Source organism: Arvicola amphibius, chromosome 6, assembly GCF_903992535.2.
Source record: "Arvicola amphibius chromosome 6, mArvAmp1.2, whole genome shotgun sequence".
NCBI lineage: Eukaryota > Metazoa > Chordata > Mammalia > Rodentia > Cricetidae > Arvicola > Arvicola amphibius.
Window position 1 is genome coordinate 128,949,921 of NC_052052.2, and position 14,230 is coordinate 128,964,150.

General features: G+C 40.8%; 1 protein-coding gene across 1 annotated transcript in view; it reads right to left on the minus strand.

Annotated features, from left to right (window-relative positions):
- Positions 1-14,230, minus strand: part of Cdkal1 (CDK5 regulatory subunit associated protein 1 like 1) — a 511,294-nt gene that overhangs the window by 205,956 nt on the left and 291,108 nt on the right. Inside the window, 1 exon segment of the mRNA XM_038335499.1 lies at positions 8,369-8,535. Coding sequence (XP_038191427.1) covers positions 8,369-8,535 — 167 coding nt within the window.

Sequence of the window (14,230 nt, forward strand, 5' to 3'; positions counted from 1 at the left end):
ACTATGGAAATGATTCCCTCAACAATTCTATGAACCAGTAAGTTCATTACCAGTCTTTCTGCTCTTCACATTGAATCACCTGAGAATTCTATTACCTACCTGATATAAAATATAAGAATTTCATCTTATTAAGTGGTGAATTAGTTAGTGCCTAAGGCGGCCTTTAGAAGGCTATCAGAGCAAAGATATCATCAACAGGGAAAGGATCATGAAATTCAGAGAGAAGTTACTGAAGAATATTGACTGCTTGGTTGTTAAGCAGCTTAACAGCTTGTTAACTTAGAAGTCCACTTTCCTCAATGGCCTGAGCATAACTGGCATCTTTAATGAATGAAGAAGACCGGACCCATACATGGTGCAGCCTGCTCTTTGAACTAATAATTTTAACAGGTGACTTGAGGTCTTCTCAGCTTACTCTGGAGAAATAATGTATCAGGCAAACTGCCAAAGCTTTTAACAATGAAAATAAAAATTAAATCATATACATGTCTTAGGCCCTCTTATATAGATGTAAACTGAATACTAAAGATGAAATAAAACTATTTTTCTGCTGTAAAAGAACCATACAAAAATTCCAAGGCTTGCCGGGCGGTGGTGGCACACGCCTTTAATCCCAGCACTCGGGAGGCAGAGGCAGGAGGATCTCTGAGTTCGAGGCCAGCCTGGTCTACAAGAGCTAGTTCCAGGACAGGCTCTAGAAACTACAGGGAAACCCTGTCTCAAAAAACCAAAAAAAAAAAAAAAAAAAAATTCCAAGGCTTCTCAAATACTCTAGAATCAACGAAAACTACTGAGATGCCTGTCTATATTCAAAAGTGTTGCTTTACGGTTTTTAACGCAGGTATGAACACGGAGGGGAGTGGCTCAACATACAGGACTGTGGCCTCAGTTTTCCACACAGACGTTATGAAGGGCCAGGTAAGCTCTCCACGGTCACTGCTATGCTCCCGCTTTATTCTCAGGAGAAATCTCTTCTGTGATGAACACACGCGCGTGCGCACACACACCACTGTACTTCATGAGCCACATTCAGCCAGTCAGGCCACAGGCAAGAGACAAGGAGCTATGCCACTGGCAAGGGAAGCCCAGAACCACAACATGCATGAAGGTACCTTAGGGTAACCAAACACGATTGGCGCACACTGGGTCTAGACTCCTAGGAATATTACATAATGTAGAGTTTGGAGCTGAGGGTTACAGGAGAGCCTTCAGGCCAGTGATTTCTCTATATAGGGATGAAGGGCATAAAAATGATTATTAGGCAAGGCATTTATTCATTCTGCTCCTTTGTAAGACAGAGATATCTAAAATTATTTCCATACTTAGGGGTTTTATCCACAAAACAGTACTTTCCCCTTAAAATATAGTATAGTATAAAATAACATTTATAAATCAAAAGGGCATTCATAGAGAAAAATGAAGAAAAAAAAAACTAGACAACAGTGTACTCTGCCCTGAAATCCAGTCTGTCTGTGCATGTGAGCGTCCTTCAGCCTCATGCTACTTTGAGGCTCTATCAGTCAGATTTGATGCTAGAAACTGAAGCTCAGTATGCAATAGATGACTTAAAACTTCTTGTTGAAAACTACTTGGGCATCTTGGGTTGGCTTGTAAACAAAGAAAGCATATTCAACAAAAAATGCTGGCATAACTGGATATCAACATGTAGAAGATTAAAAATAGATCCGTATCTATCACCATGCACAAAACTCAAGTCCAAATAGATCAAAGACCTCTATATAAAGCCAACCACACTGAACTCATAGAAGAGAGAGTGAGAAGTACACTTGGATGCATTGGCATCCTGCGTGAATTGGGAACATGGGGATCATGGGAGAGGGTAGAAGGGGAAGGAGAGGAAGCGAGGTAAGTGGAGAAAAATATATTGCTCAAGAAAAACAATTTTAAAAATCCCATCTGAACACATTACCAGAATGGGGAAAGAAAACTTAGGTCTATGAATTTTTACTTTAAATATATACATATTAGAAGGGTACTAAAGCAACAAGAGAATGGAGATAAATAAAAGAGCATGTTATGGATCCTAATTGACACAAAAAAAGAGCTTACTGCTAACGTGTGAGATGGTGAGGCACCAGAGAATGCTAGATGGGGAAAAACGTTTTCAATTCACTGCTATAATACTATTTCTAATAGCATATGCAAATGTAACAATACCACACACTTCATAGATACTTTTGTTCATTTCCGTCAATAGTTTTTGAATAATCTGAAAGACAATACATTAAAAACAGTACTGCAGATGTCCCACAGGGATACTTCACTCCTTGTCTGCCTGTTAATGGTGAAGTCTTGCTCCCTTTATTCTGTATTTATTCAGTATCCACTATGCAAATTGCCAAACAGAATGCCAGACTCTTGACAAAGCCCTCTGACAGCCTCAGCTGACCTATTTTCCATACCTCACTTTCACTCAGTAGAAATTCTGGAGCTTCCCCCTAAGTAACTTTCCCTTTCAACGGTTGTGGGGTGAAGGTGCATGCACTGGAGCATGCTTTCTCATAAGAGTTGCTTTTTAACAAGTCACATGGATGCGAAAGGACCAGAATTCTCTTGTGTGGGGCGTCTTAATAAAAGTCTGCGGTGAGAAACACCCCAGGATTACAAAAAGACCATTTGTACAATAATATCGTCAGGATAGCTTCCCTTTTGGGCACTAAGACTCAGAGCTGTTATATAAAAAGCTCCTTTTACCTGGGCAGTTTCAACCCCTGTGCCCTTCCTGCCCTTCGCTGCAGTTTTGTATTTCCGTCATCTTCTCTCCTCAGCACCTGACCTGATTCGGGTCTGAGTGGCCAGGAAATGAACGAACAGACTCCGTCTACAAAATGGCATGCCAACGTGGCTGACTACATCCACATAAAACCTAAGAGAGCTTGGGAAGAAATTCTAGGCACAACAAAGCAAAGTTAAGCACAGCTTCAAGGTAGCAGCATTTTCTCAGGTGAGTTCTGTTTGATAGAAGCAAGCATAGGTACAATTCCTGACTCAGTGGTAGCAGCAAAAACTGTGCGGATCATTTAAGGTTTCCTGGTTTATGCCAGTTGCAGGAACAGCTCTGACACTTTCAGGAGGCTGAGCACTTGAATGGGGTTTGTGGGCAACGTTCTGCAAGTTAAACTTGGTGGCAGCATGGGTCAACTGCTTCCCAGAATTGAGGTGGTTAGCACAGCTCCCACACCTGGGAGTCATAGCGTTGGCAGTAAAGGTACTTCCACCATATCGAAAGGCTGAGAGAGGCAAAGCCAGCAATCAGGGCTGCCCAAACCACACAGCTTACCACTTTACAGTGTTCCTGGTCAGAAAATGAGACAGATTCAGACAGAAATTAAGCTCTAAATAGGTCACAGTGTGTTTAAAAAATGTACATATGCTTAAGAGAGAAAAGGAAAAGTGAATAGACAGTCAAAAATAGTTTTAAAGAATAAAACAAAGTCTTTAAAGAGACAGAGTACAGTCAGAGATTAAGGGAGTAAAGAAAAATAAGCCACATAAAGATGGAAAATACACAGAGAGTCTGGATTATGTATATTATCTTATTTTATTTGAATTTTTGACTGTGAATGAGCTAAGTACACAGAGACATTTCATTGTATGGGCTGCTAAGTTAAACCAACATATATGTTTTAAAGGTATCTTGACTTCAAAATTTGGGTCTAAGGATATGTTGTTTTGGGAAAGAGGTTCTGCTTTTGTTTCCACAGAGGATAGAAAGCTGTGGATTCCTTATTGGCAAATACGGTTTGATAAAACAAGACCCCCTGAAGAGGCTCAATATGGACTTTGCTAGCCATGTGGGCAAGAAACTCTTCTTGCTTGGACTGATTGATGGTATGCTGTATGAATTGGACCCACCAAAAAGTGACTGCTAAACATTCCAAAAGATAGGATGGCCCTTCGTGGTTTCTGCTTCACAAAAGAAACCTCAAGACATTCTACAAGATATAGAATAAAGTAACTGACAAACTGCCAAGATAGGTGAAAGAGTCTTTCAAACTTCCTGCTTCATGGAAAAGACTGCTGAATACTATGGGCCTGTAGTCTGAAGATGGATGCCCCAATGGTACAAAACAACTTTGGGTAACTGTCCAGGCAGCATGATGTTTCTGTCCATTCTAGAGCTTTGGAAGCTGCTTACAATGTACTTCCTATTAACTTAGGTAATATTATATTCTTCTGGAGTCTTTGATGGAGAATAGATATAAATATTATAACTGTAATTCTTGCTTGATACCTGTTTTCTATATGTAATTGTACTAATGATTACTATGTTAAAGTTAAAACGTTCTTTTTAATTTAGACAGAAAAGAGGAGATGATATGGGATGTCCTTGTTGCTTTTATTGGTTGATAAATAATGCTGTTTGGGCCAATGGCTTAGCAGAGACAAGTTAGGCAGGAAACCTGAGAGAGAGAGAGAGAGAGAGAGAGAGAGAGAGAGAGAGAGAGAGAGAGGGGGGGGGGGAGGGGAAGACGGAGAAAGTGAGAGAGAGAGAGAGAGAGAGAGAGAGGGAGAGAGAGAGAGAGGGGGGGGGGAGAGAGAGGGGGAGAGAGGGAGAGAGAAAGAATCATAGAGATGTCATGTTGTTGATGAAAAAGAAAGATGCCAGTCACCAGCCAGAACCTTACCAGTAGACCACAGCCTTGTGGTGATACACAGATTAATAGAAATGGGTTTATTTATTTATTTATTTATTCATTTATTATGTATACAATATTCTGTCTGTGAGAATGCCTGCAGGCCAGAAGAGGGCACCAGACCCCATAACAGATGGTTGTGAGCCACCATGTGGTTGCTGGGAATTGAACTCAGCACCTTTGGAAGAGCAGGCAGCGCTCTTAAACACTGAGCCATCTCTCTAGCCCAAAATATGTTAATTTAAGATGTAAGAGTTAGCTAGAAATATGCCTAAGCTATTGACCAAACAGTATTGTAGTTAATATAGTTTCTGTGTGATTATTCGAGTCTAAGCAGCCAGGAAACAAATGAGCAGTCTCTGCCTGCAAAATGGTACCCAACAAGACAACACATAGCTGCCAAATGAGTAACAGGCCAGACCCTTACCAGTAAGCCACAGCCTCATGCCGATAGAAACCCATTAATAGAAATAGGTTCATTGAAGAGGTAAGAGTTACTTAATAAGAAGTCTGAGTTAATAGGCCAAACAGTGTTGTAATTAATACAGTTTTATTTGATTATTTGGGTCTGCATAGCCAGGAAACGAACAAGCATTCTCAGCCTACACTTGCCTCTTTTTATTTCTTCTTGTTAAATTTATCTCAGCATCTTAGGTAAGTCAATTATTTCCGTAGAGTGATATATTCCTATGGAGTGGGCAATAAAGAAGAGAGATGCGCTGTTAGGCGAGGGGCTGAATATCTTGAGTTCTTCTCCTTTCTGGAAGCTCTTGGGATTCTGGAACATGGGTACCTTTTGTGTCACACATGGTACATTTGCAGTCACAACCTGTATCTGCACCATGGGAAGATGGCAGCAACTTCAAGGTCTTGTCAAAGTGCTAGGAGTTTAATAGCTCTTATTTCCAAAAGGCCTGGACATTTCCATTTTTATCTGTCTTTGTTCATTTTGGGTTTTTTTGGATGGTCTATTCCCAGGGAGGTACATTTCCCTGAATCACTACCTTTAGTACACATGATACCACGACTTCTTGTGGTGTGCTCGTATCCTCGAAACTCATTTATATTATCATCCTTTGTTGTCTCTATTGGTCACAGTGTGATGATTTCAAAGTTTATGATCATACCGTGGACTCTACAGTTCTTTTATGAAGAAAAGTTTTCCTTTATTCAATCTTTTATACTCATTTACTGAGCACTCTAAAGATAACTGACAGTGAAGGAGAAAAGGCCGATTTCAAATCAAAGAATAAAAGAGTACAATGTCCTGACAATTAAAATGTGTTATCAAGTTGGGGTGAGGATGGGGCTGAGCTGAGGGCACATATCCAGCTTCTTCAGATGCCTACCCACCTCCTAGCACCACAAAACAAAAAAAATGAACCAGAACTTTTTAATCACTTCTAGAATTCATAAACTAACCATCTGGTGTTTCCCAGATACAGAATAAAGTTACACTGAACCACATCTGTGATTCCTAGAAGGTCCTCTAGATGACCTTTTGGGAGGCCAGCAAGTCAATCACTGCTTTATATGGACTACACTGGGACGAGTTATGTTGGCAGCATCTGTGGCTACAATCCTACCACCAATTAAAATGCTGGATTCTTTCCAAGAAGGACTTGCTTGACACCTTTGTGCAATTGGTTTTTTTTTCCCTTGTGTTTATTTCCTACCTGAACTCTGTCAAAAACGACTTTAGAATCTAGATCAACTTTGCTTTCCAATCTAAAGGAATTGGCATGTCACCATCAACTGCATATCAGTGAAGCCGAATCCCCTTCCTACCAAAGACACATCTAGCACATTGTCGGGCCTCTGCCATGGGTACCTCACACTTACTGCAAATACAGTGAGACTGCCATAGTCCCATTTTAACTAAAAGCACTTGCTTTCTCAAGTGTTAAGTCAAAGTGTTAAGTAGAAGTTGACATGCTTTTGACTCATTTTAAAATAGCAAGTTATAATAATCAGCTGACACTGTATGAAGCATGAAACTCAATCTATAAATCACAGGTCTATAGAAAAACTGAGAAGGGAAAATGTGAAGAACAAACCTGAAACATGGCTCCATCATAAATTACAATTACTAATTTGTCACCAACTGTTTGAAGGATTTCTAAACTATGCTCCCGATATTGGGGTGCCTTTTCAATAATACTCTCAACTAGTCCTAAAATCAAATCACTGAAATAAATATTAACAGATTTATTGGGTGAATGTCTGCTGTGTGTGGTGGATGGCACAGAGGACAGAAGAGGGAATCAAGGGATGTACTGGACTGGAGTTAGGGGAAGCTATGGGCCACACAATGTGGATAGAAGAGTAGCAAGTGCTCGTAATCTCTGAGCCAGCTCTCCAGGTCCCTACCCCAGTAATGTTTTCTATGTTTAAATAACTTGGCATTTGGACAGTAAAATTTAGCAACTATGTTTACTTTAAGCTTTTTGAAACATAATTTCCTGCACAAAAAAATGGTGCAAAGAATGCCCATGGTGAAAAAGAAGCCTCATTTCCTTAATATACACATGACTAGAAGCATTTGGGCTCGGGGCGCAGACTCTGGATTTATAGTAATAGTTTTCCAGTAATAATCGTGGATCCTAGAATGTTCCTTTTCATTAAAACAATTGTTCGTTTGTCTACGTTCTTTACTTGGCTTTATGTGATATTTGTCATCAGACACCACAACTCCTTGGACATGTGCCTATTTTTTTCTAGTTTGACATTTGGCTATGTAACTTAAAGGTCAAACTCTAATGTACAGAAATCTCTAGAACACTTCTCCTCCTTTGCTCACAGATGAATCCCGAAGAGTTTCAAGTCCAATATTCCTTTCATTCTACTTGGTCCCTATCTATCTCTAGAAAAAAAGACAAACTGAAAAGTCACCCTCAAGCTTAAGACAAGACAGTTAAAGCAGCCCAACTGACCGTGGCTTTCAAAACGAATGCAATGGATTAGTAGTTCTCAATTAGGCAAGGTCTCAAACTGGGGGAAGCAAGTGAGATTTATGTGTTGAGAAACTAAATGAAGGAACATACACACACACACACACACGAACCATGACAAGGTGCCAGCGACTAAATAGCTTAAGCTGAACATGCCTGGAGAGATGGCAGAGTAACTAATGCATGTGATGCTATAGCAGGGGATGCATGTGGATGACGTAGGCAACCACATGCAATGATGCAATGGCTGACAATCACATGTAACTCTAGCTCTGGGAGGACAACAGCCTCTTCTGCCATCCTCATGTGCCTTCACACAAATGGCACAAACCCATGCAGGCATACACAAAGGAACTGAAATAAAAATAAACAGCTAAGTGAGGAATTAAACCTTTAATTCCAGCACTCAGGAGCAGAGATCAGACAAATCTCTTAGCTAGAAACACAGAGAGTTTCACACACACACACGAATATATACATACACACACATACACACACACACACACGAATATATACATACATCCATACATACACATACACACACATATATATATATGAATCAAATATTAAGGAAGTAACAATAAATGGGATAGAACAAAAGAAGAGCTTTACAAGTCTCATTCGTTTTCTTTTGGGAATGTGAGACTGTAGACACATGTGACAATGGTTCTAAACAAAGCTTGAATGATGATCCTGAGAAGGCCACATGGTCTGTACAAGGGACAGCTGTGTCAGCATGTCAACGTGGCCTTTTCTTACCTCCAGATGCTCTAAAATATATGGTGGATTTGTCATGCCCAGCCTCAGCATGGCTCCCTCAGGAATCACTTCCACCAGCTTCCACAGAAGTGTGGGGAGATCCGTGCCAATGTCTCTGCCATAGGCGCCAGTGTCTTCGCTGGTCAGCCATATCTCGCAAACACCCTCTGTGAATTAAAGAAGATAATTAGCAAATCTGTGGCCCAGCCGTTTTCTTCACCATACCACTGCTCACTCTTTCTAATGGAGTATTTTCAATACCATTATGCAAGCAGTCGGCTCATTCAATTGCAGAAAAAGCAGTTTATTCCTCCTTGGCAGTGGGATATTAAGTTCATTTTATGAACTTCTGAGAGTCGCAACAATGTCATAAGGTAGCAGTGTGTCCTATGAAGTCATCAACATCCCCAAGCAATCAGCTCAAGCACGCTTCTCCAAAGCACTGATCAGCGCTAGAGCTCCAGGCCCACCTCAGAGAATACCGACTAAACACTGTAAACTCTGGAATGGAAAGAGTCCCTCCACAGAATAGGAACTGGGAACAGTTAACTCATTAGTCTATCTGTCACCAACTGAAGGAAAAATGTCAAGTGTAGTTAAGGATTAACTCACAATTATTAATCAATCATAACCAACCCATTTTCCTTAGTAACTATTTTAATCTGTCTCCTTTATTCAATTGAAATAGTACTCACTTTATTTTCACATTAAAAATGTTGGCTGGTACCTAAACTAAGTGGCTGCCTTAGAAACCCTTCTACATTTGCTTAGTGCTTATACCTTAGGAAAGAATATTTAATTTTTGTTGCTGTAATGAATCCTGTCTTCAAATGCTGGGACAGTACGTGCCTGTGATCTCAGCTCCTGGGAAGCTGAGACAGGAGAACTGTTCCAAGTACAAGACTTCAACATTCTAGGCCAGTGTGTATTAGAGCTAGACCTTGTCTCAGAAAGAAAAACCAAACAAACAAAAGGTAACCATTTGCAATACCTGCCTTTCAAAAACAAAAGGAAACACTTCTGGGTCACCTAATGGTATTAAAAATGAATGAAACAGAATAAGCAAGAGCCACCCAAGTTCTCCTGGTAGACAGACAGACCCTTCCTGAACCCACATTCAGTGAGAGGATAAGCTAATATTAAAAGGCTAAAATAAACAAAATAAATGTGGTGTGAAGATAGTTCAGGTCAGCTGATTCCCTGCTTAGGAAGACCTCCACATACAGGGGCACAGACACAGCTTCCAGAGGGAAACACGGTGGAAGTTTCCAGAAACTGTCTTAAAACTGTCATTGCACGGCAGGCTTCCAAAGCACAATTTAAACTGTAATAGCCAAGAGAGGCAAATGTGACTTGTCTGTAAACATGGACAGACTCAAACTGTACAGAAGAAAGCCCACAACAGAACTTTTAATTACCAGCAGTACAGTCCGCTGCTTGGACCTAAAATATCTGGACACTATTCTTTCTATAGATAAGAGCTATGTGCTTTATTATGAAATCTGCAAAAATAGATTTTATCTTTCTGAGATTTACACAGCTCAGAGGACAAGAGGGTGAATGTGAACTGCCCACTTCTCACTTACAGAATCATGGATCAGCAGTAAGAAGAGAAGCTATTGAAAAGTTCCTCTAAAACAAAAACTGGGGATGTTTTAGTGCTACAGTCAGTAATATAGCTGGGTCTGGTGGTACACGCCTTGAAGCAGAAGACAGAAGCAGGCAGATCTCTGAGTTAGAAGACAGGCTGACCTAGGTAGTGAATTCCAGGCCAAATAAGGCTACACAATGAGACCTAGTCTCAAAAACAAAAACAAAAATTAACAAAAAATCAGTAATGTTAAAAATATTTTACAGGCTTCCTCGGTTTGAATATAAAGTTTCAGAAAGAATAAGTCTTTATCCTCCAAAGAAACACACCTGGCACGTTTTACTATTTTATGAACATTATCTTTAAATTAATTAAATTTTTTTTCTATTTAAAAATGTGTGATATCAACACCTCTACCCCCCATCCCCTGAGGAACAGGGAGCATTATGAAAAGAGCAAGAACAGCATAAGAGGAGAGCTAGGAGATGCTTCCTTCTGGACATGACCTAACCTTTGTGCTCAAGAACTCACCATAGCTGTGGTTACCTGCACAAACCCTGCCTAAGACAGCATTCGCTCCACCCCAGCTGGACTCACTAGGTTACACACTCAAAAGAGGAGAGGACGTGGGTGACACAAAGGTGGGGGGAGGATACGTAGCAGCTTGTCTAGGGGAGAACTAAGGGAATTTGGGGTGAGTATTGTTGGAAATATGATAATAAAGTCAAGAGGCTAGTGGAAATGAAGCAGCCTTTATATACAGTTCTGCAGAAAGGTACAAGCATTAGGAAAAGGCAAAATGGCTGCCACGTGGATTTGGTACAAGACAGTGGATTACTATCCCCTGCTCATCTCTTATAGGCCAGGATTTGCATCCCTCCCAAACTGCCCATCTCGTTAGCCTAGGGCAAAAGCCCACACCCAATCAACAATTTGGAGCTTGAAGCTGTTCTTTTTCTCCAATTCTGGGCTCAGCCATGAAGCAGGTCACTTGTAACTTTCTAACTGAGTTGGGAGACAAACTGGGGTCAGCCCAGCTATGGGAGAGAAGACCTGCTTGTCAGTAACTCTGAAAATAGAACTATCAGCCTGTTCCTTACAAATATGGTCAAGCTATGTTACATACATGCATAAAACCATCAAAAAAATAAAAAGAAACTTTTAAAATTATTCCAATTGATGGTGTAATCTTGATTTTAAAATTGTACGTGCCACCAGACATTGCCTTTATGTGAGCCTGGACCTTTTAAAAGACAGGGATTTATTTAGCATAGCCTGGCCTGGAGCTCATCCTGTAGCTAAGGCCGGCTGCTATGATCAGCATCCTGTCTCAGCCCTGCAGATAACAGGAGTGAACTACCAACCAGACCCAGATTCATACAACCTGCTTAAAAAACTATAATTTAAAAAAAAAAATAGAAAAGCTCTAGGAAGAAAGATGGCCAAGTAACAACACAAACACATTTTATAACATTCTGAAAGGGGTTATGAAAACAGGACATTAACTGTGATTTTCCAGTCACTGGCATTTGAGCAACATAATGTGAATATTTTAAAATGAACAGAATTTTAATTTACAAATTTTTCCATCCAAATGGTACCACGTATGCCTTCTGTAGAAAGAGCAAGTTCCTGGAACGCTGCCTCCTCTGTTGCTGGGTGAATACAGAGGGGGAAATCACCCTGGATAGAGCAGAAAGAACATCCACTGGAGAAAACAGCAGTCTGCTCCCCAAACTGCAAAGGCTGGGGACCAATAGCTTCTGGGAGGCTGCAACTTCACATCACATCACACAGAGAGGAAACAGCTGTGACATTCAATCACCACCGCTGAAGCAGCAGTCTCTATGTCCCGACAACAGAGGCTGCTACAGTACTCAGGCCAGCGGAGAGTTGGCTCAATGGTAAGCCCTGTCCTTAACAGTCCTGCCCTGCCAGACCAATTCAAAATCATGTAAAAGACCTGCTAGGAATCAACATGGTTCAGACGTTGTAAGGCTTTCCTTTAGTCATTCTTTCTAGTGAGAGGTGATTCCTCAAATTTTTACCACCAAGAAGTCATTACAGAAAGAAAGTAAAGCGAGGTAGAATCCTCAGTTTGGTGTTCCTGAAGTCTCATGACTCATGAGACTCATGAGTCTCAAGTCTCATGATTCTGCATTCTGTGGGCAGTCGCTGCCAGACTAAGCACATGCGTGAATATGATGCAGCAGCTGGGACTGCAATCACCAAAACTGGTCTTGCATTGAAGTACAGACATGTTTGTCTGCACAACTAACTAATTGGCCACACTAAGAGACAGCCGTGTTTGCCTGAACAGCTTCACTCCTTCAGGACTTGAGGTCTTTATCTGTCCTTGCCTAATGTGTGCCCCGTAACTGGTACAGATCCACCATGAAGCATCTGTATTTTAAGACTGCCTATCATGCAGGTTCTATCAGGGGACAGTGGCAGATTCATAGGGAGTTTTCCGTTCATTTCTTGGGGAGAAGCAGGGCTGAGAGGCTACAATACCAGCCCCAAAGGGACAATTCCAGCTGCACTGAAACATCCACCTTGGAAAATAAGCACATAAAATGAAAAAGAGAAGTGTGAACAACTAAGATAAGAGAAACAAAGGCATGACCAGCAGCTCCTGTGTCTGGAAAAACAAATATGAACAAAGCAATAAAACAGAACGAGACAGAAACTAACATTCCTTTCCTAACCTGCTCTACCACGCAAGTTCCACTCATTTGCCCCAAACTGTTCTATCACCAGGCTCATCAGGAGGTCACAACAACCTTGCAGAATACTAATTTTGGTAATTATATCAGGAAGGGATGAGATGCACTTTTCAGGAATATTGAGCCATCAGAACCCATGGTCATCTTCCCTGAGTAAGAACTCATGAGGCCACACTTCCAATACAAGCTACCTCTTCCCAAGTGGAGAATGTCAACAGCTGGGTCCCACTCTGCTCCACAGTAATCTAAGGTGGCAAATGATGAAAAACAGAAAATACACAAAGGGTTAATAAAAGAAAGCTAACATCCTCAATAAAATATTTTTAAAACAAAAAAAAAACCCTATTGGAAAAAAATTAAATATTGCCAAACTCAGTTGCACAAGACTCAGCTTCTCTGTATGCATGCCTCTGTAAAAAGTTAAAATATGGATGCAGATCAATGAATGTCCTCTGCTTAGAAAGTGATGCTCTCTAAAAGATCTTGTTTTATCATTAGGGAAAATTCCCACCATAATAAGCTATTTCAATTATTGTATTGTTAGAAAAACTTCCAAAACAAAGGCTCCGGAAGTGTAACTGCAGAAGCTGGAGAGATGGCTTGGTGGTTAACAGCACTTGTTGCATGACCCTGAGGGCTGGGATTCAGATCTCTGCACCCACATAACAAGTCAGCATGCCAAACACACTATAATCCAGGCTCTGGAGGAGTGGAGACAGGAACATTTCCAGGATTTGCTGGCTTCTCACCTGGCCGGGAAAACATGGGCACCAGGTCTAAAGGGACTCCGACTCAGAAAAGTGACAGAGGAAGACAGTGACTCCCTAGTCTCTCCTCCACATGTTATGTGCAACCCATAATGCACCCATGCACTCAAATAGATAAAGTAAATACATACATCTAAAAAGATGTAACTATAGACAGTGACTGGGGGAATCAATGGTAAGAGGGCAATAAAGTTTAATGACACATAATGCCACAAAAATACCTACAGTTGCATGTGTACTGGATGGCCATGAACCCTACATCAATTTGAAGTTAAGCCTATCATTTCAAAATCTGCTCCGTTTCCCTTCCTCCCCCATCTCTCGAATTTGTTCTCCACTCCTGTCTTTCTGACTTTTCCTTCCTCTCTTTGGTAACATCTGATTCCTTCCTTATCATTTCATTCTAGACTTCTTTCTCCCAATAGGGCACATATAATATTTGTTCTATTTATATATTACATATTAAGTCACCTGATCTTGCTTCTTCCTGCTACATGGAGGGCTATGTAAAGTCGGTTTAACATTAGGAAGTTCACAAGTAATAAGACTGTTGTTTCAGCATCTGAAGGGTCATGAGTAAGAGCAGACAGGCGCACTCCTGCCCAGCCCATTCATTTAAGAACATTTCAGACCCTGTATTGACATTAAAAAGTTTCGTGTCTTTACTTTAGATGGGGGCGGAAGAGACTAAATAATATTATTTAAAGATAGTATTATAGTAAGACCAGCTTAGCCTATGCTCTGCCTCCAAACATTTCATTTTGGAAGTAGAGTTTAC